The 26974-nt window shown below is 37.6% G+C and overlaps 3 protein-coding genes across 7 annotated transcripts in view; 2 read left to right on the top strand and 1 right to left on the bottom strand.

Moving 5' to 3' along the window:
- Nucleotides 1–1736: 1736 nt before the first annotated feature.
- On the bottom strand, nt 1737–10645 carry zgc:153867 (uncharacterized protein LOC337226 homolog). 3 transcript variants are annotated; one of them, XM_051880461.1, is made up of 7 exons: nt 10454–10645; nt 7574–7601; nt 5740–5883; nt 4389–4562; nt 4147–4224; nt 3246–3288; nt 1737–2280 (listed from the first exon to the last, which is right to left on the bottom strand). In XM_051880461.1, the coding sequence occupies exons 1-6, from the start codon at nt 10628–10630 to the stop codon at nt 3260–3262; spliced, it is 630 nt and encodes a 209-aa protein (XP_051736421.1). In that variant the 5' UTR covers nt 10631–10645; the 3' UTR covers nt 1737–2280; nt 3246–3259. The 3 variants fall into 3 exon arrangements, with proteins under 3 accessions (XP_051736421.1, XP_051736422.1, XP_051736420.1); XM_051880462.1 differs by lacking the exons at nt 7574–7601; nt 10454–10645 and adding exons at nt 7808–7835; nt 8323–8458; XM_051880460.1 differs by lacking the exon at nt 3246–3288.
- On the top strand, nt 5878–26974 carry neurod4 (neuronal differentiation 4). Of its 3 annotated transcripts, none has more exons than XM_051880458.1 (2): nt 5878–7645; nt 25213–26974. In XM_051880458.1, the coding sequence occupies exon 2, from the start codon at nt 25219–25221 to the stop codon at nt 26275–26277; it is 1059 nt and encodes a 352-aa protein (XP_051736418.1). In that variant the 5' UTR covers nt 5878–7645; nt 25213–25218; the 3' UTR covers nt 26278–26974. The 3 variants fall into 3 exon arrangements, with proteins under 3 accessions (XP_051736418.1, XP_051736417.1, XP_051736419.1); XM_051880457.1 differs by lacking the exon at nt 5878–7645 and adding an exon at nt 8453–8598; XM_051880459.1 differs by lacking the exon at nt 5878–7645 and adding an exon at nt 23896–24093.
- Nucleotides 21010–26974, top strand: part of b4galnt1a (beta-1,4-N-acetyl-galactosaminyl transferase 1a) — a 183509-nt gene continuing 177544 nt past the window's right edge. The window contains exon 1 of the mRNA XM_051880445.1: nt 21010–21022. The gene's annotated coding sequence lies outside the window, so the exon portion shown is untranslated. The remainder of the gene's footprint in view (nt 21023–26974) is intronic.

The raw sequence follows: 26974 nt of genomic DNA, 5'->3' as shown, positions 1-26974 counted from the left end.
TCAGCATCATTACTCCAGTCTTCAGTGTCACATGATCCTTCAGAAATCATTCTAATATGATGATTTGATACTCAGTTATTATCAATGTTGGAAACAGTTGTGCTGCTTAATATTTTTTTGGAACCTGTGATACATTTTTCAGGATTCATTGATGAATAAAAGGTTAAAAAGAACAGCATTTATTCAAAACATAAATCTTTTCTAACAATATAAATCTTTACTATCACTTTTTATCAATTTAACACATCCGTGCTGAATAAAAGTATTAATTTCTTTCAAAAAAAAAGAAAGAAAAAAATGACTGACCCCAAACTTTTGAACGGTAGTGTATATTGTTACAAAGATTTCTATTTTAAATAAATGCTGATATTTTTTAACTTTTTATTCATCAAAGAATCCTGAAAAAGTATCACAGATTATAAAATAATATTAAGCAGCACAACTGTTTCCAACATTGATAATAAATCAGCATATTAGAATGATTTCTGAAGGATCATGTGACACTGAAGACTGGAGTAATGATGCTGAAAATTCAGTTTTGAACACAGAAATAAATGATATTTTAAAGTATATTAAAATAGAAAACCATCATTTTAAATTGTAATATTTCACAAAATTATTGTTTTTTCTGTATTTATTATGAAATAAATGCAGTCTTAATGAGCATAAAAGACTTTGTTCAAAAACATTAAAAATAGTAATGTTTTCAAATATATATATATATATATTCTAAATGAATTCTCATGTTTAACCACTATAAGACACAGCAGCAAATCCCCAAAGCACTGGCCGAGATGAAGCTGTTCTCGGCGGGTACACGAGCACTGAACGGCCACTGATGGCCTGGAGCTTGCATCTCCAAAAATGTCTAAACAAATTGTAAAATAGGCTCTATGATTAAATATGAGTCACATATTTCAGATCTAAACAACTACATTCTCACCTAAAAAAAATATAGTTTGTGGTACAAGTGTAGTATTTGCAAAAATTATGGTGGATTTGCTCAGTCGCCATGACAGTGGCTTCAAGCGGAGTGATACAAACAGTGAAAAGGTATCACTAAAATATCGCACGGCTCTCAGCCAATCAGATTTGAGAACCAGAAAGAACCGTTGTGTGTGTATATATTCTATTTTACTATATTTGAAGATTTAATTTATTCCTGTGAATTTTCAGCATCATTACTCCAGTCTTCAGTGTCACATGATCCTTCAGAAACCATTCTAATATGATGATTTGCTGTTTGAGGAACATTCCTTAATAACTCAATATTAACTTATTGTTGAAAACCGTTAATAATAATTCCTTACATTTATGTAGCGCTTTTCATATAGAACCCATATAAAAAACCCAAAAACCCACTGTGCCTGTCTGCCTGAGATCTGCCCTTATAAACAATTGAGACAAATTAGTGCCAAGGACACTAAACATCTTTGTGCCAACAATGTTTTCCTTTAATTTAAGTTGCTGACCTGAAACCAAATAGTGATCATTGGAATTGCATTAATCTAACTGCAAAAGAAGTTCAGCAATTTGCTCTAATTTCACTTCAGACAGCTTGGTTTTTACAATTAGTGTAAGAACACTGCCATCTACCTGCAAACAGGAGAGAGGCAAGTTCAGCCTGACCCTAAGACACTGTTCCTTAAATATACAATGATTTCTTACACTTTTTAATAAATATAAAAGAACTCTGGGGAAAAGAAAAAAAAAAATAATAATAATAAAAAGTAGTTTGTTTAAAATGTACTTTATTGGACAGCAAGAACATTCCAAGTTAATTAAAACAAAAAACGTTATTGCATTTTTTGATTCATAATTTCTCACTTTGAAAAAGTTAACTTCTCATTCTGAAAAAGGTCAAAAATAAGTCTGGCCAGACACGACATTTCTACTACAGCACTGTCCAGTAAAGATGCCTGAGGATACACTGGATATTGCATACACACTGCTAATGTGCTGCATCAAGAGGTTTTATTGCAGACCGTGTCAGCACACAAGAGATCTTTTTCATATCGTTATATGGTTTGAATACCACAGGACAGGAGGTGTATCTCTTGGGGAGTCAAATGGGAACTTAAAGAAGATAAAGGCACTTCTAATAAAAATACCCAAATGAGTGCAAACACAAGAGAGGGACTGAAGCAATTAAGCAAATTAAGGTGACGGAATGAATAGGAAGAAAAACAAAATACATAAAGAAATTATTACACAGAAAATAAGACAAACAAATGAGTTGTGGTCTTTATCTTCAACCGCTCATGACCATGCGGACGAGTTCTGTGAAAAGAAAAAAAAGAAATAAAACAAAAGTTAGTGTCCAATTTGCAGCAAAAAGGGGATCGACCCCAACTACAGCATGCAGCATATGAAAAAAAATGCTGTTCTAAAAGTTACATTTCTAAAAATATTTTTAAAAACCTAGCCACATAGACCCTTCAAAAATTGCTTTTGGCCTGCCATGTTTGCTGTAGTTTGAAGCCGTTCCCCAGTTGTACTCGTTCTTAAGTGGTGAGAAACAGGGTGAGAGCAAGATCATGGCTAGCTCCTACTCAACCACAGCTCAAAGACTTAACCAGGTCTAGGATTCAAGAAAATGTTAAAGAAGCTCCTTCTGGTTTTCCTCTACAGGGCAAGAGTGGAAACAGTTTTATAGCACAGCTACAGTAATGAGAGATCGTAGAGTTGAGCTATGGATCAGCCTCCATCAGGAAAAGGGAGAGAAAGACCAGCAAAAACAGCCAAATCACTGCAACTTGATAGGTTAGTTCATAATAAAAGCAACTGCGCTGCTTGGTGAGCACAGGGAGGGTGTATGCTGATATTTCAAATATCAGAAAACAAATCCAAAACTGAATGAAATGCTTTTAAATGCAGTGCACCCTTATATGCAACATCCCTTGACCTGTGCTCAGGTCTGAAGCAGCGCAGTCGCCCTTTCGCCTCTGAGAGCCGTCGCAGGGACGGCCACATGCAGAGAGCATGCTGCAGCCAGGGGCCAGAGAAAAGGCTGCTGCAGAGATAGGGAAGAGTCCAACCATGTCAAAACCTTTAAACTACATCCAACCAGGCTCCTTAGCTCTAGACGTCACATGATGCTCAACTACCCTGTGAATGACTATATTAGCAAAACGATAAGGGTGCGTAGACTACGCAAACATGGACGTCTGAGAGCGTTAAAGAAAAAGCCTGGATGGATTGTTGCTTCACGTGTTATAAATGTTGAGGGCAGGAGGTAGACGTACACCCGAGACATCTCTCAGCCAGACATGATGTGGCGAACGAAGGCTGTGGAAGATCAATTACAGTTACGGCATGCGGTCACCATCAGATTCTCACTAAAAGAACTTGCATAATGCTTTTAACTTTTTTCCATTGTAGTGCATAAGTATATTATAGTAATACAATCAGGTTATTCCCAGCACATTTTGGATTAAAATGTACTGAAATTACCTTAAAAGGATTAGTTCACTTTAAAATGAAAATTACCCTACGATTTACTCACCCTCAAGCCATCCTAGGTGCATTTGACTTTCTTCTTCTGATAAACACAATCGGAGTTATATTAATAAATATCCTGATGAATCAAAGCTTTATAATGGCAGTGAACAGGACCAACGAGTATGAGCTGAAGAAAGTGCCTCCATCCATCATAAATGTACTCCACACGGCTCCGGGGGGTTAATAAAGGCCTATTTAACAAGTAAAATATCTAGTTTCCGCCAGACCGCCTTCTGTATTGAACTTACGAAGTAAGGGTAACACCTCTCGCAGTTCAAAACGCTAACGCTACATCCTACGTCTTCCGTATACAACTTACGAAAAAAATAAGTTGATTACAGAAGGCGGTCTGGCGGAAGCTAGATATTTTACTTTATAACTTGTTAAATATGGATATTTTTCTTACACAAACTCATCGCATCAGAAGGCCTTTAATAATTTAATATAACTCCAATAATATAATTGTTTTCATCAGAAAGAAGAAAGTCATATACACCTAGGATGGCTTGAGGGGGAGTAAATCTTGGGGTAGTTTTCATTTTAAAATGAACTAATCCTTTAAGATCTAGGGACAAAAACTAGATTTGAAAAACAGTGAATGCTCTCTTGGTGAACGTACATGCATAATCAAACTCAAATGTTTACCTTCGTAATTGATGCAACCATTAGCATCTTCGTGTCCGGCTAGAAGTGTTTCTACCTCCTCTTCGGTCATCTTTTCTCCTTTAAAAATAAATAAACCCATTTAGAAACTTTTTGCAAATAGAGCACTATATACCAACACACCATATTTGAAATGTTCAATTCAACCATGTCTGCGTTCCTGAGTGTCCTAGATGTGGAGGACAGGACTATAAATATCTCCTCGGGAGACCAGGCCGGCTTACCCAGTGTGGTGAGAACATGGCGGAGCTCAGCACCCATGACCGTGCCGTTGCCTTCCTTGTCAAATACTCTAAGCCCCTCCACAAAGTCCTCAAATGTGCCCTGGTCTTTGTTCTTAGCAATGGCCTGAAGCATGGGCAGGAACTGCTCGAAGTCCAGCAGTTTATGATTCATTTCTGAGGAAACAAAGAAACCTTTAATCAGACAAGATAGCAATTATTTCCATATTGTGCAGGAAGCAAGAACTACTATATTTACCATAGTTGATCGAAGTATTTGTACAAATACAGGGCTTGTGTGAAAGAGTTTTTGGCCAGCTGACAGAGCAGATACTTGCCCCATTAGGCCAGTGCTTTGTTGTCACTACATTTTATGTTTTTATGCATTCAAACATACTTTAACATTTGTTATGCTGCATTTGAACATAGTAGATGAGGCTGCTATTATTTGTGAGATTCACTGCTTAGAATGTTAAAAAAATAAGATATTTCTGAAAAGAAAACCAAAGAAATTTAATATATTAACACATTTAAACAAAAACTTTTGCTAAAGAAAACTAAAATATGTGCTGCTAAAATTAAAATATGTATTTTTTTTTGTTCTGGGATTAGTAAAATTATTGGCAGGGCAGATACAAATCTGAACATCCAGCCCAGCAGCTAAAAACTCTTATGGTTGAGCACTGTAATCTTATCCTGTACATCCAGATACAGACAAAATAAGAGATAAAATTAAGGCAATGATTATACAGTTCAGCTATTACCTATAGGGCTGGCTTCACAGACAGGGCTTAGATTAAGACAGGATTAGGCCTTAGTTCAATTAGGACATTTAAGTTGCTTTTATAAACGTTCCTTAGAAAAAAAAACATCACTGGTGTGCATCTTAAAGTGATAGTTCACCCAAAAATGAAAATTATGTCATCATTTACTCGCCCTCAAGTTGTTCCAAACCTGTATAAATTTCTTTGTTCTGTTGAACACAAAGGAAGATATATTGAAGAAAGTTTGTAACCAGGCCGCTTTGGGGCACCATTGACTTCCATATAGGAAAAAAATAAATAAATAAAAATACTATGGAAGTCAATGGTGCCCCAGAATTGTTCAGTTTCCCACATTCTTCAAAATATTTTCCTTTGTGTTCAACAGAAAAAAGAAATTTATACAGGTTTGGAACAACCTGAGGGTGAATAAATGACAGAATTTTCATTTTTGGGTGAACTATCACTTTAAGACAAAACAATAGCACTGACATGTTTTAAGATATGTCAGTGCAAGTTGCTCAAACATGCATTTTAGTCTGGGACTAGCTTAAGCCTTGTCTGTGAAACCGGGCAATAGTGTCTGATCCTACCTTCTGCCTTTGGGTTGCCCAGGACCTTGAGCACCTCAGCATTGACGGGATTCTGGCCCAGCGCGCGCATCACATCCCCGCACTGACTGTAGGTGATCTTTCCATCTCCCGTCCGGTCAAACAAGAGGAAGGCTTCTTTGAATTCTGCAGAGATCATTTAAGAATTTATTGAAGCAAAATGCTGGAAAATGGACAGAAAACAGGAAAAGAGAAGGACAAGATACATGCATGATACAAAAAAAAAAAAAAAAAAAAAAAAGAAGAGAAACTGAAATGAAGAGGAAAGACAAACAAGGATGGTTGACTGTATTCTGCATGAAAAATATGAAACGAGATAATATGCCTTTCATTGTAAGAACATAATGACAGGCAATTCATTTAAAAAGCCTGACTTAAATTAAGGATTAGCACAAAGGGAAATACAGCACCAGCCATCAATATTAATGACATTCCAGGCTATTCTGTGGTCTCCATTCAGGTTAGTTGTGGAAAGCTAAATGACCACAGAAATCTTATCCATCCACCTGAAGTCATTATATACTGCAGTACTCAGAGACCTTTTGATCATGTTAAAAAGCTCATGAAATATTCAAACACACCAACTAGCTATTTAAGCAGAACTTAAGGCAAACTACACTATCATTTAGTACACGCTTTCTAAAAAAAAAAAATACTTGATTCTGAACAGTTAGTCGAAGCATTCAAACATGTAATATATATTCATTTTGATTAAACAAACACTATCTAATATATTATATAATCATTTGTATCCATGTAATATTTAAGGTAATCTGTATTGTGTCAGGCTCTTGATCACTCTGATATTCAATTTGTCCAAGAATAAGAAAGTACTGGAAAACTGAATATATTCAGTTATATATAGATTCAGTTTAGATTACCTTGCACTGCTTATATTTAAAACATTAAAGTTCCATTAATTTAATTGATTAGACATTGTTTTTGATTATTAATATTTAAGTAAACCATTAAAATGGAAACCAGACATTTTTAAAAAAAGAAAAGCCAGAATTTTGGGAAAAAATAAAATGGATTTCATTGCAGTCTCACGAATAAATATGCTATATATGCTAAAATATATACACATACATTTATTTATTTATTTATTTTTTTTTTTATCTTAAAACCTTCCATTATTGAGTGCATAAACTCTTAAAATGTGTGTGGTTATAAATAAACTATTCTTTGACTCCGAGCCAGAGTTCACCAAAAGAACTGAATGTTATCCGTTAGGACAGGCCCATCCAAAAAAACATTTTTCCCATCTCAGTAAAGCTTTTCCTGCTCACTGGAATGTGGCTGTTCCCTTGCATGCCTTAAATTGAGCCTTTAACCATATATGGTAAGAGGAGAAAACGAGAGACTGAGCAGTATTATGTCAACTTCTTTTGCTTAAACAAACAAGAGCAAAGATTAGCCTAAATGGCCACTGACCAAAAAAGCTCATGCCATTGGTAGTAACAGACTATAACTACAATATTCTAGTTTCAGAGTTGATATTTAAAAGTTTTACACGCAACGTTTCACACTCTTTTGTTAGCAACATTTCAACACTTCCTGACTCAGACACACCCTCTGCAGATATGACGGCCCATGCTACAGAGGAAACACGCAGGCCTACACTTCAAAAACGCATTTCTATGCTTCCAAACAAACATTTTTATTCTCGCAGTTCACGTATGTTAATTATTGAATGCAGGTCAAATGGAGGAGGCAGGTGAGGTGCTATCAGACACACAAACAGCAGCTTGTTGTCCTTAACACCATGCAAACTAACTGACATCAGAACAGAAAAGTTTTCAATGCACTCACTCACCGTGTATTTGCTCCAAGTTAAACTCAATCTGGAGGTGACATACAACAGTGGCAAAGGAAAACAATACAAAAGGTAAGGAAAGAAAGCAGGAGGAATGAGTAATAGAGGAGCAGAATAACATGGATTGGATGATGAAAGCAGGCTGTCTAGGAAGAAATGCGGGGGAAATAATACATACACATGTAGATCACTTTGAGACAAAGTAACATGCATCTGGACTAGACACAAACTCACCAAGAATCTGGTCCTCGGTGAATTCAGACTGTTTGAGACAAAGCGACATTCAATGAATATGAAATGATGCAAAAGCTGTGAATCAAATGGGATTTCTGATAATAACAACATATCTCTGGGTACATAAAATCCGTCTGGGAATGCATTTCAGTCCGGATGAAAAAGTTAAACAAGTTTTCTAACCCTGGCTAAAACTAACCGGCTAATACTGTCTGCTAACTCACAACCGTGCTACCGAGTGACAGCTTAATTAAAACACAACCATTTAACACATTTAATTTAGCTAGTATAATCTTGAATATCTGTAAATTAAATTCATGAACAATTTACAAGAAAGTTTGGTCACTTTCTTGCGTACTAAATAGCATAAAACTCGGTTAGCTAGCATGAAATAGGCTAACGACAGACTCTTAGCACTATCATTGTATACAGTTTTCTAACCCTACATTTAGATATGTTTATATAGAAATTTTCTATTGAAGCGTTTTAAATGAAACATTTATCAATATGCCTACCATATTTGCAGTGGCTTGTTTTCCGGGTGTGTGTATCGCGGCGGGAGTGTGAGATGAAATGACTCTCGCTAGCGCTGCTGAGTTATGAAGGCTGGGCGATGTCCGATTCGTGAACGAATCGTTCTTTGGAGTCGGATCTTTTCAATGAATTAGCTGAACCGGTTCACAAAATATGGAATCAAGCGGTTGGGGAAAGACCGTATTTTTCTTATTTTATATGTTAACTTGTAATAAAAGCATTTGGAGAGTACCTGCTTATTGGACGAAAGCCGAAAGGTAAGACATTTTTAATATCTATAATATAAATTCCAGTTATATTTACGTTGTAAATGACGTTAGGTTGAATCGTGGCTGCAACAGATTGAACCGGATATAAACATTAATTATTATTTAAAAAATAATTAATAAAATGGCACATTCCGCAACATGTCAGAACCACGTAATAGAGGGTATGCATAGACGTTACTTTCCCGCCGGAACGCGCTCCCTCAGCTGGACTGAGTGGCAAAAGAACCTGCTGCATGCCTGGATTTAATAGGGGAAACTAAGAAAACGCGAGTAAAACAAAAGATTACACTAAAGGTTGGGCTCGAAAGTGTTTCTTATGACATGTCAAAGAAACCTAATCCATGGATATTGACATGCAGCCAGGAATCGTGTTTCCTGACATTTATATGTGCCTGATTTCGACGCCGGGGAAATACATAAAGCAATATAGGTATATAATAATATAGGTAGATCTAAATCGGAGTGATCACTTATATCAGTGTTATATATTTCCTCATATCGTCCAGCCCTAAAACTTGTATAGTTTTTGTCAGTGTTTATATATAAAAACACCCAGAATATAAGATGGTAAATATTTAATTGATGAGTTGTCAACACAACATATAACAATACAATATATAAAGTATGATTTTACCCCAAAATCCAACATTTTGACACAAAATGATAACTGCAAATCATGTTTCTTCACCTGGAGTCCAGCTGTTTCTGTGAATTGCAGCGACCTATTTGCTTCTTTTTTTTCTGTAGCTTTCAGCAGTCTGTAAAAATATACCTCAGATTTTGTGTCAAAGCTATTTGTACAGTAAGTCGCAAAGCTCTTTCCCGTTTTGGATGAGTTTTGTGTGTTTTTCGCTTTAAACCAATGCTGCCACTCAGGCTTTTGCCACTCAATGGGCGTAACGTTCGACGGCACGTGCATACCCTCTATACGTCATGACGCAAAAGAATCAATGAATCGTTTATTAACCGGTTCTAACCGATTCGCGAGAATGAGTCGTCGGACTTCCCTTCATTGTAGTACGAAGGGTGGGGAATGCTCGTTACACAAAAAGTGACATAACTGCTCACAGACACTCCCAGCTTAAATCACTACAGCATAATGATTGACTGCACAGAGCGTGTGTATCTTCATGTTTGTGAAGCCATGCGACTAGCTTTTGTTTGTAAGGTTCAATGCTGTCTGCATTCCTAAGGACATGGAGGCGTTGGTTGTATTAATATAAGGATATCTGTGCATCATTTGTGATACAAAGAAAATGTATAATGATAAATCATCAAAGACAGGAAATATATAGCCTACTATATGATAAATTCCAACACAAAACCCATTGTTCTTATACTTTGCTTCAATATCCGATTGAATGTATTGCTGTTAATTCCAACCTAGATTTGAGAATCAGGTATATATAAACTATTCAGTACATTCAAGTAAAATTCATTGTGACAGTAATGCAGCTCACTGTGGACCAGATACATCAGTGCCCCATTTCTCAGTCCTGATATAGCTCTAATATTCTCTTAAGGTTTGAGCGCTGGGTTGACACAGTTTTCTGTGTGCTATGCTGAGGTAATCAGAGCTGCATAAAGAGATTACATTGATGTTTTATTCACAACTAATATAAAATTCAGATCTGATAGCCTACTTGTGTTGTAATGTGGCAGTATACGTTGTCATACAGAACATTTAAATGAATAAATCCTCAAATCCACATCAAGTTTTTGGTCACATACTATTTCTGCTTGATTTACCTGTGCTATTTTAGGGATGCGTTTTTGAGCTGTTGCCTTAGTAATGATGAACAAGTTCAAATTCGAAAGACTCTATTGTTGGACCATCACTTACCTCTAATGTGCTGGGGTCAAAGGGGGAGTCAGAGGGGCGCAGCATCCGCGGTTTCAACTCAGGAGCTGGTTTCGGGGGTGAGGGTGTTGTGGTAGGGCAAGGAAATGGTGGTCCATGCCTTGGTAAGGTTCCCCCAGATGGAGATTTTTTAATTGACGGTTCTCGTTTTGGTGCCATCGCTAGACCTTGTTATGTGTCCGTCCTCCCTGTCAAGGAAAAATCTGTCAGATGAATTGCATGTGTGTCCTCTGATAGTAGAAAATGAGAAGAGAAAGAATCGGAAAAGCAGGAAGGTATCAGGAATGATCTAGGAGGAATTCATGCAGTGGATGTGCATGCAGTGGAAGAGAGTGTGCGTAGGAGTGCTGTCTCACCGAATCTGTTTCACTCTCTCCGCTTGTATTTATATGTAGGTCAGAATCGTGTACATATGTGGGTGTTAGGGTGTTTGTGTCAATGATAGACAGCAGTATCAGTATAAAAGAATCTCATTTCTAATTTGCATCAAGACCTCTGTGAGTGTGTGTGTGTTTGTAAGAGCTAGATCTGTTAGCTATGGTTATTTATAGGTATTTCTATTTTTATTCTCTTCCTTTCATCTCTGGGAAATATTTCTCACGCTCTGTGTCTTGGTAATTGCATTCTTCATCAGTGTTTCATTGTGCTGATTCTGTCAAGCATTATTATTTTTATTAATATTAAGATCTCTTTTGCTCACGTAATAACGGGATGATTTAATCTGTTAGTCTAATCTCTTCAATAAAGTTCATGCTTACTATTCAGAGGTGTCTAGTGTGTATTTTATAGTGACTATTAATGAAGTAAATAAAAAGTATATGACACCTCCTTGTACAAAACAATTAATTCCAGTCTTAATGTTACATCAGATAAATACATTCCAGAGAATTGCGTGTTGAAACCTTTTGGGATCATTTACAATGTTATGTGGTTCACAATGAAATCACTCAAAGCCATGAATTGCTTTTCTATGCATAGTTTTATTAACCCATTTCAGTGTATAGTTGTCATTTTCCTTTTGTAAGTATTTTTCTAGATGTCATCCATGTTTTATGTCTCAATGACATGCAAAAAAACAACCAAATAAAGGATTTCAAGAACAAAAAAAAAGGTATTCACTTCCTTCCTGCCACATGAGGCTGTCAGGAAGCATGGCGAAGGGAAACTCTCCCAAAGAAATTTTCATGTATAAATATTTTTTGTTGACATATACATATCTACATAATCATGAAGGTCTCTAGAATCATCCAAACAAAACAAATCTTCAAGAGATCTATAGTTTTTTTGTACACTTTTGTGACAAAAGTCCACGCGGCAACTACAGTTGCTGGTGGGCAAATGACTTGTAAGTACATATATCATGGGGAAATGGGGTATACTGTGTTAATAGGTTAATAAATCAAGGTTATTGGTCTTGTTTAGTGCTTTTTTCTTTCATAATATCCCACCTAAAACATAGCTTAACCCTTTAACTGACATCTCTGCTGTACAGTTTAATTTGATAGTGATGGACGCACTTCCTTTGCATGTGAGAAATAAGGCGTTGCCTTGCATGTTGAGTGCTTCAATAAATTTCATGCAAACCACTAAAACTCTACACAAAACAGACACATATGACGTAACTTCCTATTCCCAATGTCTTCTGAAAGAGATTGTCTGCATATACTGTCAAAATATTGAGAAAATCGCCTTTAAAGTTGTCCAAATGAAGTCCACAGCAATGCATATCCACTCACAAAAATATATTTTTGATATATTTATGGTAGGAAATTTACAAAATATCTTAATGATTTTGGGAATAAAAGAAAAATTGATAATTTTGACCCATACAATGTATTGTTGGCTATTGCTACATATATAACCGTGTGATTTATAACTGGTTTGTGGTCCAGGGTCACATATAGAAGTAAAATTTTCTGATTCACAGTTTTTTGATTCACAATGCCCTGTTTGGGCAACTTAATGGGCTGCAAAACAAATGGATTTGTTATGTTTTCATATTCAAGAGATTATAAGCTAGATGCAGCTTTTTTTGGGTTTGCATCAAATATTCTTAGACTTTTATACATAATAAATGTGTTTATGAATAGAGATTGATCTGTTGAAAGCAGTTATTTTGAGTTAGATGCCAAATGTTCTCCTCCTATTCAAATTTGACAAGGAAAGGGTGCTTACAACATATCACATTCAAATACGATTTTTAAGAAAAAAAAAAAGAAAAAAAAAATCTGGGGAAAATAAATGCAGAACATGTTCACATGGGACACTATTAACACAACTATATGCATGAAACCATTTAGAAAAATATGGGCACAAATGGATTAACCAATCAGCACAAGTTTAGGGCGTGACAGCACAAAGGCAAAGTTGTTTTTGACTGTAACCACTAGATGTCAGTATTGCCCAAAATAAAACCTTAAATAGACCAAAAAAAAAAAGAGAGAAAGCTAATATATAATTTTATTTTTTCTACATAAATAAGCCACACGTGAAGAAAAAAAAAAAATGATTTATCAAAATAAATCAAGACTATTTTTGGTTCAACCTTGAATTATTCAAACTGAATATTAGTTGATTAAACCTGCTCTAAATGATTTAAATGTTATTGTCAGGCCTGTATAATTTTGTAATCTGGTTTTAAGCAGTATCATTCAATCATATTTGTCACGGTGTAGGCCTACCTAAAATATGCATACTTTTTGAAATCCCCTAATAAAAGTAGGCTACATTATGTAAACGAATTTCTTAAATGAAACTTCAAATAGCCTATTTGTTTATTGACAACAACTCTTCTAACGTCAAATAAGTCCATACTATACATATTTATGGAAGCTGTGGAATAATCGATGGTCTCTCCGCCCTTTAATAGATTTTTACGTACAATCCATCGCGCGCTCAATGGGCCTTGAAATCACCGTTTGCGTCTCGAGCGTCAGAACAATAGTGACACAGGACCCCCACCGCGCGACCAACGGCACACTGAATTAATTAATTAATCCACATTTTGGTTATTACAAATGGTCGCCAGACCTGTTTAATTCAAAGCAAAAAATGTGAACGTAGTCAATGTCTACGAAATATTTTTGTAACTAGTGGTGACCTGACCTCGCGTGCTTGCTCAGTGATAGAGCTTCAACAAAGCATGTCTGCCGAGTGAACATCGAACCGACTAAAGAGATTAAATTCTGTGATTCACGTTTCTCTTAATCTCTGTTTGCACAGGAATCCAAGCAGTAACCAATCCAGTATGTCCTAAATCTTCTACTTATTTATTTTTGCTGTTGTTTATTTTCCATACTCAAAAGTTTTTGCGTATGACATCAAAGTCATTCTACCATCTTCAGGCGGAAGGTCCTCAAACATCTGCTTTTTCTACACAGTCCCAGAATTGATCGTTCTGGTGGTCGATTTTACCAATTGGAAAAGTAAACTTTCTATTTTGTCTTCCTCTTTTCAGGCCTTTGATGAAAAGAAATTGAATTATGCTGAACTAGGCAAAGGGAATCAATTGTTCCTCAGAGGTTCCCCCAGAATGCGTAATAGAATTATAGCAACTGCCCCACCTAATGTCTCACAGAATCCCCGGACCATGGCGAATCATCAAACCACCTGATTTATTTTTAATGGCATTACACCCCTTACTCCATAGTGTCATGGTAATATCTGTGGCTCCTCCAGCTGCCTCTATATCACATTAGCCAAGCTTAATATTGACTGTGTAGGGCTCGCGAAACAATAAGCCTAGAATACAGGCAGCTTAGAGGAAGCCAGCCAATGGGAAAGCTCTGTAGTTGGCTGGAGGGGTGTTAACTAAAGCACTGAAGTTGCTTTTGCCCTGGAGGAGCAGTTCAATCAATGGGATGCTTAACGCTGGGGTACCCACACGGACCGGCAGATCCAGGCATCCCTCAACAAGTCCGAGCTGACGAGAAACCATGAAACCTGATGCAACTTGATTCCTTTTATTTTGTCTCTCTGTCTTTCATGCAGCAAACAAACAATCACTTCTCGTCTCATTTACTCGGAAGCTGTGGTGTTTTCCAGCTGGCATTTGTTTTCTGCATCAAAAAGTCTGTATGAAGGTGGAAAAATACTTCAAAAACCAATAAATTGGGTGGATTGAAATGTCGGCTCAGTCAAATTGGCATTACTCCAATGCATACTGCATTTTCTCTTGAATAATGTAGCTGCATTTTCAGAATTATTTTTAATGTATATTTTATTTTAATTATTTGCTTAGAGACGAGGAAAATTGTATGCATATAACTAAATTTAATTTGAATTAATTTATAAAAATTAAACCACTTATCACCTTTGTGTGTCATATTGCTGTAAACCACAGAGGGAATCAGACTATTCCACTTGTGGGCAACATGCACCTGATCACACATAATCTGCGGCCCCCTGCCAAACACACCGAAATCTTTTAATTTGTTGAAATGAATCTGCTCACTCATGTCATTAATTACAAAATGCCAGTTGCAGTTCGTTTTATGAATCTTGTATAATAATAATGTTTGTTGGAGAAGCTAAAGTAAGGAATGAGCAAAATCTGCCTATTGTGTTTGGGCATACTGATTATGGCCTTTGATTAGTGCATGGGTGCAATCTATTCAACTTCTCTCACTCCCTCCCATCCTCCCCTCCCTCTATCCTTCCCAGCTACAGCCCCTTGGGGTATGCCCATGTCCCAAAGGACAGCCAGCAAAGCAGATGGAACCCTCCTCCCCCTCTCCCTCGTCTCTCACAGCTCACCCCAACAGGGTTGGGGTTCAGGAAAAGGATGGACTGTGATTGGATGAACACTTCATTTTGTAAAATGTGGTTTGAGAGGAATTTTCTGACCACCTTAATTGGAACTATAAGTGATTGTATTCGGCTCATTCGAATGGTTCAATTATCCTCCGTTGGCTCTAATAGCCAGTATGACCCTCAAAATTCCCCAACAGAATGGAATTTGCGCGACTTCCAAGCAATCGCTTGAAAAATTGCAAGAGGTGTTGCGTGGACACTTTCCAGCCATCGTATCAATAGCAGAGCAGCCTAGAGAGGGGTTGCAGGTGGCATATTGTGCAAATGGGCAATTTTACGCTTCCAATTATGCAGTGGGCACTTGATATAATATGGGATTGATTTACACAAACTGGCAGACTGGCTTTTATTCCCAGAGTCCCCCCACTCACTACTCATTGGCCATGATTTCAGTGTGTTTAATGGAGGAAAGAAATGGTTTTAGTCTAATAATGCGCTGATGAAGGGAGTGATACTGAGGTTAAAAGTCCATACCCATAAAACTCGGCCCCACTTCTCCCTAGTGCCAGAGAACATGAGTTAGGCTGTTCCTGTCCCTCAGGATCCATCCCAGAGAACTCCCGTATTCAGCTCCAGTAAGCAGCAGTTAAGGTCGGAGCCCTGGGATTACCTTTACAACACGTATCTCTTAAAACACAGACACACTCTTATTCTCCATTATTCTCTTAAGGGAATACAGTTCCGTTTTCACAATCACAATTTTGAACATGTACACTTTTGAAAATAAAGGTTCTTAATTGGCATGGATGGTTCATGAAGAACCTTTAACATCCATTAAAGGGTTAGTTCACCCAAAAATGAAAATAATGTCATTAATTACTCACCCTCATGTCGTTCTACACCCGTAAGACCTTCGATCACAAATTAAGATATTTTTGATGAAAGCTTTGAAGCTTTACGAATCTTTTGTATCGAATCAGTGGTTCGGATCGTTTCGTTTACTGAAATCACGTGACTTTGGTGCCCTGAACCACTGATTGGATTCGTAAAGCTTCGAAGCAGTGTTTTGAAATCGGCCATCACTAGATATTGTTGAAAAGTCGTTTAGTTTTTTTAGTGCACAAAAAGTATTCTCGTCACTTTATAGTATTAAGGTAGAACCACTGTACTCACATGAACTGTTTTAAATATGTCTTTAGTACCTTTCTGGATCTTGAGAGGTTCGTGACATTAATTTGTGTTCTGAAGATGAATGAAGGTCTTACGGGTGTAGATCGACATGAGGGTGAGTAATTAATGACATTATTTTCATTTTTGGGTGAACTAACCCTTTAAATGCACAAAAGGCTCGTTATAGTGGAAAAAGGTTCTTCAAATAATTCCAATGTTCTTTTTTTATTCTAAAGGTGCGATTACATTTACCGTTACTTGAAACTGAGTCGTTGCATGACTGGGAGTTTCACATGAGGGCGAAAAAGTTCCCCACACAGATTTCTCTCATGTTCAAGTTGGTCACACAAATTCGCCGTGCTGACCAACAGAAAGCTGCTTGGTTTGAAAGTGAGTTCTGTGCTTCATCTCTAGCTATTGACAGTGGATCTTTTTTTTCCACACAAACTTTTGCTAATGTGAATGCAGCGGAAAAAAAGGTTCTTTCAAGAACTGTTCACTCATTATGACACGCTACGAAAACCCTCTTTTGGAACATTTATTTGCTCAAAAGTTTGATTGAATAGTTTGTTTGTAACTTTAAGTTTAAGAAAATTAGTCAGAAAAAGTCATTAAGTGCAAATTTTTATCAAAGTTTTCCCCAACAGCCCAGCCCCCATCACCCAAACACACCCCTGCTTTTATAATTATTACAAGAGGCTCAGCTTTCAGGAGACATAGAGGGAGCATGTGTGCATGGCTTTAATTCCTATTGTATTCGTTCAATCTCAGTCTAAGCGAGTGTGTCTGTGTCTGAGCTCAGGAGAGAGGGAGTGAGGGAGAGAAAGACAGAAACAAGGACCCATCTGTCAGAGAGGCGCACGAATCCCCCTTCCCACTCCAAACAGGTCCCTTGGGACTGCAAAAAAGGATAACTCACTTGTGGCAATAGTTGTGGGTGTGTGGGTTTCTTGGCACAGAGAAGGACTCTCAACCAAGGGAACTACAACAGCATCACAACAAGCCAGCGAGAGTAAACAACTGCTCAGTCATTGCTGGTGTGCTTAAGGAGATGCGTCCTACTAACTGTTGTTCATGTGTTGACAGGGGGCGGATGCACTTGATTAGTCTGTTTTGACTTGTCAAGTTCCTGCTGAAGATTTGAGGGTTTTGTGGTTGATGCGGTCAGTACAAACCTCTCCAGACTAACTAAAATGGTGGCTAATATGATCAAATATTTGTGACAATGATTAACTTTGCTTATATGCAGTTTCATCAGATATCTCTTTGTTAGAGTGTGCGTGGATCAGTATGCGAGTTGTGATGTCCAACTCTCAAACAAATGATTCTTATGAATGGGTTCTTTTTAATGAGACAGTTATAAAGATAACTTATTCACGATACCGCACTAGCCTCGAGTACCTTATTGCTTTTATAAAACGGTTACCACACAATACAAATATTAAAGCCAGAAATATGTATCAATATAACTTTCATGAAGTAAACTTTCACTAAAAGCCTTCCTTCCGCCGGAAAAAATAGTCCCTGACCGTGAACAGCAACAGAAGTTACATTATTACGCCATTAGATGGCAGCAAAGACTGTCTTTATGAGTGTGTCAGTCAGTAGCGAAGACTTTTATATTGAATTGTTGTGAACACGGAACAAGACACAACTGACAAATGCTTTGACTAGCGCTGTCAGTCATGGGAAAACCCCTTAAATGTTAAAAGGACAAGATATTGCAGCGGATATTTAAACATATTTTTTATTATGAACATAGGACTGACCTGAAGGATAAGATTTTAGAATATTTCTGAAGTCTCTTAAGCTCACCAAGACTGCATTTATTTGGAAAAAAAAAAAAAATAATAATAAATACAATTGAAACAGTAATATTGTGAAATATTTAAAATAACTGCTTTCTATTTAAATATATTTTAAAGTGTAATTTATTCCTGTGATGCCAAAGCTAAATTTTCAGCATCATTACTCCAGTCTTCAGTGAATCATTCTAATATGCTGATTTTCTGCTCAAGAAACATTTCTTATTATTATCATCAATGCTGAAAACAGTTGTGCTACTTACCATAATATATATTTTTTCCAATATCGTTTGATGAATACAAAGTTCAAAAGAACAGCATTTTTTTGAAATAGTAATATTTTGTAGCATGATAAATGTCTTTACTGTGACTTTTGATCAAGTACATTCATGCTTACTTAATAAAATGATCAATTTCTTTCAACAACAACAGCAAAAAATCATACTGACCCAAACCTTTGAACGGTGGTACTGAAACAGCAGCCAAAGTATGAAACTATGCAGTGAACTAAAGTGCTTTATTGAGCAATTCTGTAATCTGTCAACTAAAATTGTCATTTGGCTCCTAAATATTTTGATGTTTTATATTTAACTAATCAGTACTTTCTGAATGGTTGCAGAAACGCAATTCCTTGGTACTGCAGAGGGGGTTGGGGAGTGGAGCTGACACTCCAAACAATGAAGCGGGTCATGGGAGTTCTGTGTGCTGTTCCTCTGGATATAATCTGAACTCTAAACTGTCTCAACAGGAGGTTATCTATTGAGTATACCACAGGTCTCGTGGCTCTGCATTCACAGATTTTCCATGAAGGCCCACTGCATGAACACTTAAGAAAGCCTTCATAAAACCATCAGCGTTAAGGTCAGATGGTGAAAATGAGTAAATGGTCTCTTGTGAGTGTAGTGTTCACTTCTGGTTGAGGTGGACTAGAAAATGCAGGAGGCCTCGATCCCTAAGTTAGCTGTCCGTCGGTAGGACACAAGGGAGGAGAGTTTGGACTCGGCATAGGAATTCCCAATACAGGTTGCAGGTGTGACACAGCATTGTGAAACACTCCAGGGAGGAAAAGTTGTGGAGAAGCAGGGTTAACGTGGGATCTTTGGGGAAGCATGACACAGTTATAGGTGCACATACTGTTGGCACACATGTGATCCTTGGTTCATATGGGACGGCACCACTTCTGATATGCCTGAACACACTTAAGCATGTAAATATATTCCCTTTCTTTGACCCACTCACAAACCAAAAGTCTGAAGGCCAGTTTCTCAGAAACTCAGAAAGTGAACATTCAAGCTTTTTTAAAACTTGATTATGTTTTTTTTTTTTTCATGTTAATCATGATTAATTAGACATTGATTGTTGACTGTTACCATAGCAAAGGCTTTCCATCTTCATCAGTGCATAGATTTTCTATCTTTACAACACTTCTATGCCGCCAAGTGGAAGCCTTCTTCCCTTTGTGTGAGAGGAAAGAAGCGTCACCCGAGTGAACTAGCGCTATAGATATTGTCCTATTGTGTTAATTGTGTTGTCGCACGAGAGATTATGGCAGGCAGGCGACTGGCGCGTGAGCGCTGGTGCAGCAGACGCATCACTTAAGCCCATCTGTTCATTTATCAATCACCAGTGTCCGGCTTGACTTAAAAGTTTAACTATCCCTATACCAATTATCTCCTGAAATGTGTAAATGGTGGCTAGCAACTTAAAAATATATCTTTTTTTTTTTTTGGGGAAACATAAAGCATCAGATTTAAAGAATAAATACCTGTCAAAATAATAATAATAATAAATCTTACCAATATATATTTATCATTAGATCAGTATGGGTCACTCTTTTATTTCTAAAAGTATATGAATGTGATCTGTTAGCATTGGATTCATAATGAAAGTTAATATTAGTGCTACCAAAACTTTTTGTAGAGAGAGCGTGAGCGCACTGTCTAGGCCACAGATGTGCACGCTTGGTGCATACAATGGGATCAGTTTGAGGACACGTGTGACCTGAAGCCCCACAGTCAATAGCGCACAATAGAGCCCCTACTGTGGTATGAACACATAATATGTAGCCCTTTTTTGCCAAATAAAGTCATATATATATATATATATATACACAGAGCAAAATGTCATAAATGGTTAAAATGCACATAATTTTATTTTTTATATGAACATTCTAGCTACACTGAAAAAAAAAAAAAGTTGTTTCAACTTAAAAAAGTAGTGTTCGTGCTGCCTTAAAATTTTACGTTTAGTCGACTTGAAATGTGATAACTTGGATATTTGAGTTGACTAAACTTAAAATTTTAAGGCAGCATGAACACTTACTTTTTTAAGTTAAAACAACTAATTTTTTACAGTGTTTATTTATTTAACCATTTCTTGCAGTGAACTTTTACTGAATACTTGAAGTTTGAATAAAATTAAGATTATTTTATCATTGCATAAAAAAACTTTTTAGATATTAATCTGCATATGCAGTGGACATCGGTTCTGCTCATCTTTCAAACATTTGGACGTTTAATAACCGTTGAAAAGACCTGACACGTCCCTTCAACACGTCCCATCATGGTTCCAAAAAATAGTTCCAAAATGAAATTTGAACGGACATAGACGTCATCTTATTATTATTATTATATATTGAACTACACGTAGTTAAGAGTCAAAGTAACAATTATAGGCTATATGCAACCCCAGAGAATTGTAGACATGTACAAACGTATCTGAATGCATTTTTAGGAAATGTTACATATTTTTACGATTTATGCCATCCTACCGCGACTATTTTTGGCCAGAGACACAACGTTGCCATCGGACCAATGTTTGCTGGGTTGGTAACTCCTTTGAAGACATCTTGAGTGAAACAGCTCTATAGCCCTGTCCAAATACTCACACTTGTGGTCTTTGCACTTGACCACTTGTCTACTTACATGACGTACATTACCTGTATTCGGCTCAAGTGTTCAAGAGACTGCAAGTGTGTGTAGAACTTTTGATTACCCGACGGGACACACTTACAGTCTTGCAAAAAATGCAAGCGTTTAGATTTTTTTTATTTTTTATTATTATTATTTTAAATACTTTTCATTTTAAAATACACATCTAAATGTCTGTTCAGTGGTCGCTATGTAACTAACAGAAGACAATTTTAAAATTGTGGTGCATCTTTAAGTGATAAAAAGCAGTTGTAAATGATGTACAAAATACACATAGCCTACTCATCTTTGCATCAATAAAATGTGCAACACTTTACTACCAAATTATAATTAATTTAACTTACAGTCGAATGTTTTCCTTGACATCTCGCGATTTTGGGGCATGTGAGTTCCATAATGCATGATGGGATATGCTTAGCCTCAAATACTGCTCTGAAGCAGTATTCAAGATAGTGTTGGTTTAGTGTGCATTAAGGGCACTGCACTTAGGCATGTTTAAGACGTGGGACAGTCTTGCGAAATTACTTCCTGTCACGTGCACGCGCTGTCAAGTGGCCAAGACCGCAAGTGTGGCCCTGCGTCCCAATGTCCATACTATCCATCCTAAATAGTATGTGAGATTAAAATAAGTATGTCTCAAAGCATAATTGTTGAAAAGAGTATGCCAAAAGTCCCCGGATGGTCTACTATTTCCGGTAGATTTTTGAAGTGTGGATCCGTGCTCACTATAAAGGCTAATATTGCCCACAACCCATTGCGCTTTGGATGAGGATTCAGTTCAGAACTACAAACATGAGTAAAAAGTGTTAAAAAACTACAAAACATGGCGACTGACAGTGAGAGGTTTGAGTGACTAATAATCAGTTTAACCTGATAGAAAATATTTATTTAATGTTATCCGTGTTATATTTCATCTGCAATACCAATGTGGACTTTTATAAAGATCTGATTGGCCATTAACTTTTAAATGCATCATTATGCATATGAGGAGAGTTCTCCACATGAAAGACCCGCGACTGCAGATCAACGTGCATTTCCTGCATTTCTCTCCGATACGGTAGGAAATGAACTAAATGAAATGTGGTGAAGGATGTAAGATGATTGACAGGCCAGTTTACAGTGACAGGATGCAACAGAGAGCAAAGACGCAATTGTATGACGTGATAGTATGTCCCAAAGCTTCTCTACTCTTTTGCTACACACTCAAAAGTATGTACTTTTTGTTCACAAAAAGAGTACATACTCTTTAGTAGAAGTAGGCGAATTGGGACGCAGCACGCTTATTTGGACAGGGCAATTATTTAATGAAGCACATACAAAACACCTGAGCCGGAAGCGATGCAACCTGTTTTATAGAATATGAAAGTTTATTGCTCATAACCCCCATTCAGGGTGGAGGCAAATTTTATTTAGGATACTGTTTCATGTTAATATAACACATTAAACATTTTTTGTCACTAGTCTTTTCTTTGTTGCAAAAAGTATTTTTGAGTCATGAACCACCTTAAAATTAAAAACGTGTCAATATATTAAAAAGAAAATTTAAATATGGGTCTGCCTTGATACACATTTTTATGCTATTATCACATATCTCTAAGTTTGTGAATTTAGTTCCCCAGCATGGTTAGTCCTATCTGTTGCATCTGAAGTAGCCTAGTCTAATAAATCTTTTCAGAAAAGAGTATTTTGGGGGGCAAATCACCCTCGGGCGCAGCATGCATGCTTGAGTGAGTTATCTTAGCGAAACAAAACCGTTTGGGCTTGATTAATCCAGCAGTTATTGAGCGTTATGTTTTGGTGGGCCGAGGGGCGCTAATGAGCGGACGGAGCGAATGAATGAAACGGGTGAACAACACACACACCTGCTCACACTGCACCAAGCTGTCACAATCATTTACTGGGACGCGCGCGCGTCTTTGTACACTAGACTACTGTAATTAGAGTTAAGACCAACGTTTGACCTCGCCATAAACCAAATAGGGCTCAGGGGTATTAATCCAGCACTGAGCGGGCTTTATTGGGGCAGAAAATTACGTTAGGTCACGAAAGAAAAGCAGAGAGTGATATTTGTATAGCTTCCCAATTATAGGCTATTTTCAATTTGGAATAGTACACTACAAGTTAACTGGTGTATTACATAATCCAGTGAACGTAACAATAAAATAGCTTGTTATTTTGATTTATTAATGACGTTGACAGTCATGTGGGTCTAAAAGTTTCTTAAAATTTAAAATAGCATGTTGATTAGGACTCCACCACTCTGACTTAAATTTCGCTGACTTATTTTTGTTTAAAATATTAATAGCCTATTTTTAAATCAAAATTGTTTTGAGAATAATAATGAAAGATTATGTCAAAAAAAATTCTTCAAAGCTTTTCAATGAAACATTTTCTTACAATTAGGAAATTCTAAGCTCTGCGATATTAATATTAATTTAGCAGATCCACATATGCATGAGCGTGACCCAAATGCTGTCAGAAACATTTGCAGCCTCTGATAGCCTAAATGAGCCGCTCACCTTGTAAGATTTATAAGGTTAATGTACAAGGGAAGTTGCATCGTTCCCTTCACACACACCCTCAGACACAAAGCCCGGGGGATAAATGCACACACTTAAGTCGTGAAACTTTTGGCCACGAGCGCGCCACGCGCTTTCGGATCAGCTGGAGGGGTGGGGGGTGGGTTTGTGCTTGTGGGCGGAGCTTGTGAGCATCGCTAGAAAGTCAAAGCCGGGAGTCAGTGCGCTTCAGTGAGGCATGCGACGCGCTCTGACGCACCAATGGAGAGCTAACGGACCTGCACCAGCGCATACGGACTGTTGACAAACAGAAACGATCAGAGGGACGTCTGGAACTTTGTTTTTTACATTTTGACAGCATTTCTGTTAAACATTTTGACAGTGCATTGTGGCTTTCTGACCACATTTTAAGTGGTCAAAGTTTTATTGAAGTGCTACTTTAACAGGTACGGTTGTTTTTAATACTGTTTTTATACAAATAGGCTATATGTATATTTTTCAGTTATTATGGTGATTCATAATATGCAAAAAAAAAAAAAGTTTATTTTTTAAAGATGTTTTAGGACATGCATGATCAAATGTAGATTTATGTCAGGATTTATTTCACGATTATAATAATGTGTGTTTATTAATTGTATGATTTCTCATTTAAAAAATAAATAAATAATTGAATAAACAAGATATTAATATAAACAGTCAAAATAAAATAGCATTATAAAATGTTTTCATCACTATGTCCTGTTTGACAAAATAGAATTTTGTCATGATTATGCTTGATCTCAAATCTCAAATTCAGCAGTAATTAAATACAAAGTGGTCGAAATAGTGAACTTACTACATCTGCCACATTTTTATTCACTTTAAGGCAACAATTAAACTTAAACTTTTTATTTTTTATTTATTACAGTGCAATTAAATTAATGAAGTCGAAATCTGGGCCGCCTATATGGTCATTAATACAAACTTTTGTGTTCTAGGCTATAGCCTACTTATAAAAATGACACGTGCCAATGTCCAAAAAACACGAATGTTTATAATCATCACAATAGAATGTAACTTTAATCTAAATATTTCACTAAAAAGCGCGCGCTCTAGAGTTTTAAAGGAAATTTCATCAGCGCGGGAGTCCGACAGATTTCCATGACAAAATATTTAGAGACAATGCTGATGTATTTCAATCAAATCAAATTCAAAAATGTAGTCGTATTAGTGTGGCTTGGTGCTGTGTTTGTTGATTCCGGTTTACAGACTCCCCACAAATTAAATCCAAGCGCTTTATCTGTGGACTAAATCCAGTCGTGTCCCAGATTGGACAGCGTCTCCAAAATAACTGCGGAAATCAAAGGGTTTAAACAGAAAGTCCTTACCATTAGATGGAAGCATTAAAACTTAGAGAAGAAATGGAATTGTAGAGCTGTAAGCTACATAATAATCATCACAATAATCGTGCTCTCTCTATGATGAGGGTCTGAACTCGTGTGAGCACAATTCAAAAGTCATAGTCTGAACATCTAAAGGTGTAAACAAGATGAATGTTCTTACAAATATTTCTCCTGTGACCTCAGATCACAATGATGACCAAACCTTATGGAAAACCAGGGGATGTGACTGAGCTAGTCAGCTCTCTGGGATGGATGGAGGAAGACCTCAGCTCACAAGATGGTGATAGGACACCTGAGATAGGTCACTATGCGCTACACAGGAGCAATCGTGAACCTGTAGAGCTTGGCAGTGAGGATATGGAGGAAGAGGAGGAGGAGGAAGAGGAAGAAATGGGTCTCGATGGAGAAAAGGCACCCAAGCGAAGAGGTCCTAAAAAGAAGAAAATGACCAAAGCCAGACAAGAACGTTTCCGTGCCCGCCGCGTCAAGGCCAACGCAAGGGAACGCTCGCGCATGCACGGGCTGAACGATGCGCTGGACAACTTGCGGCGAGTCATGCCTTGTTACTCAAAGACCCAGAAGCTCTCCAAAATCGAGACCCTGCGGCTGGCCCGCAACTACATCTGGGCGCTTTCGGAGGTTCTGGAGAGCGGCCAGTCACCTGAGAGCCATGGTTTTGTGGAGATGCTTTGCAAGGGGCTTTCGCAACCTACCAGCAATCTCGTAGCCGGCTGCCTCCAACTTGGACCCTCAACTATGGTGCTCAACAAGCTGGATGAAAAGTGCGGGGTGCCAGGAGCAGGTGGTCCGCAGGGTCACCCCATTAGCTATCCCTCACCGGGACTTCCCAGTCCACCCTACGGCTCACTGGAGGCCTCACACTTGCTTCATCTGAAGGGTTTCAAGGGGGCAGCCTATGAGAACTCCTCACCCAACGAATGTAGCAGCGGCACGCCACCTTACGACGGCCCTCTTACGCCGCCACTCAGCATCAGCGGCAACTTCGCCCTCAAGCAGGAGCCGTCTCCTCATGAGGCTGAGAGGAACTTTACTCCTCACCCGACCCACGGCGCACATTACATCTCCTCACACCCTTACCCGCCCACCTCCTTGGCCGGTCTTCCAGCTCCTCAGGGTCACCCTCTATTCCCAGCTTCCCGTTACGAGCTTCCTTTAGACATGGCTTTCGAGCCGTTCGCCCCTTCGCACATTGTGACATCACAGATGAGCAGCATTTACAGTGAATAAACAAATATGACCACCAGAGACGCTCAGCAATTCTGCCTCCTGCTCCTCAGTGTGCCTCCAGGGGCCCAGCACATTTAAGGAGACATTTTGCATGTATCCTGTCTGATCCCTTAAGAGACCGTAGCGGTCACTGAGAGAGAAACGCAACCTACCTGTGGCAATTGAAGTACTGAGAAAGAGATGCATATTTTTTTTGTTAATTTATTCTTGTTTTTGTCACGACTGAGTTTGTTACTATTTTAAATGTTATTTTTAATTGTTCTGGGATTTGTATTCTGTGTCCACCTGATGTTCTCCTCCTCAAACAGGACGGCTTTTTTGGAAACATGCCATCAAACAGGAGAGTAAGAACCTCAGTATCTTCGGCACTGTTCAACCACTAAACAAAATGAATGAAGGAAAAGGACAATAAATTTAGCACACTACATTTGCCATAACAAATGCATTTATTTATGACTGTATTTATTATTTATTTTGATGACAATTGTACATGTTTTGAAACAATTTGTCAGCACTGTTTTTATTGGTTCTTTGGTACACTGCCAGTCACTGCTACCAATACTCATAAAGTATCTAATTTATTTATCATTCAGTTTAATGTATTTTTGTCATTCTCCACAATGTTTGTAATTTTGCTCAAGCGTTTGTAAATATTTACCTGTTTCGCACTTAATAAAATAAATATTCTTATATAACA

The sequence above is a fragment of the Ctenopharyngodon idella genome, chromosome 22 (genome assembly GCF_019924925.1).
Source record: "Ctenopharyngodon idella isolate HZGC_01 chromosome 22, HZGC01, whole genome shotgun sequence".
Lineage (NCBI taxonomy): Eukaryota > Metazoa > Chordata > Actinopteri > Cypriniformes > Xenocyprididae > Ctenopharyngodon > Ctenopharyngodon idella.
The sequence above is the reverse complement of the archived record's forward strand: the minus strand, read 5'-3'. Positions and strand labels throughout refer to the sequence as shown.

Bases quoted from the DNA above. Each gene is read 5' to 3' on its own strand.
- zgc:153867 (XM_051880461.1), bottom strand. From the start codon at position 10,630: ATGGCACCAAAACGAGAACCGTCAATTAAAAAATCTCCATCTGGGGGA. The intron at 4,563-5,739 runs GTAGGATCAGAC...TTGTTTCCTCAG, and splicing joins GGGCAACCCAAAGGCAGAAG to AAATGAATCATAAACTGCTG. The intron at 4,225-4,388 runs GTAAGCCGGCCT...TTATTTTTAAAG, and splicing joins CCATGTTCTCACCACACTGG to GAGAAAAGATGACCGAAGAG.
- neurod4 (XM_051880458.1), top strand. From the start codon at position 25,219: ATGATGACCAAACCTTATGGAAAACCAGGGGATGTGACTGAGCTAGTC.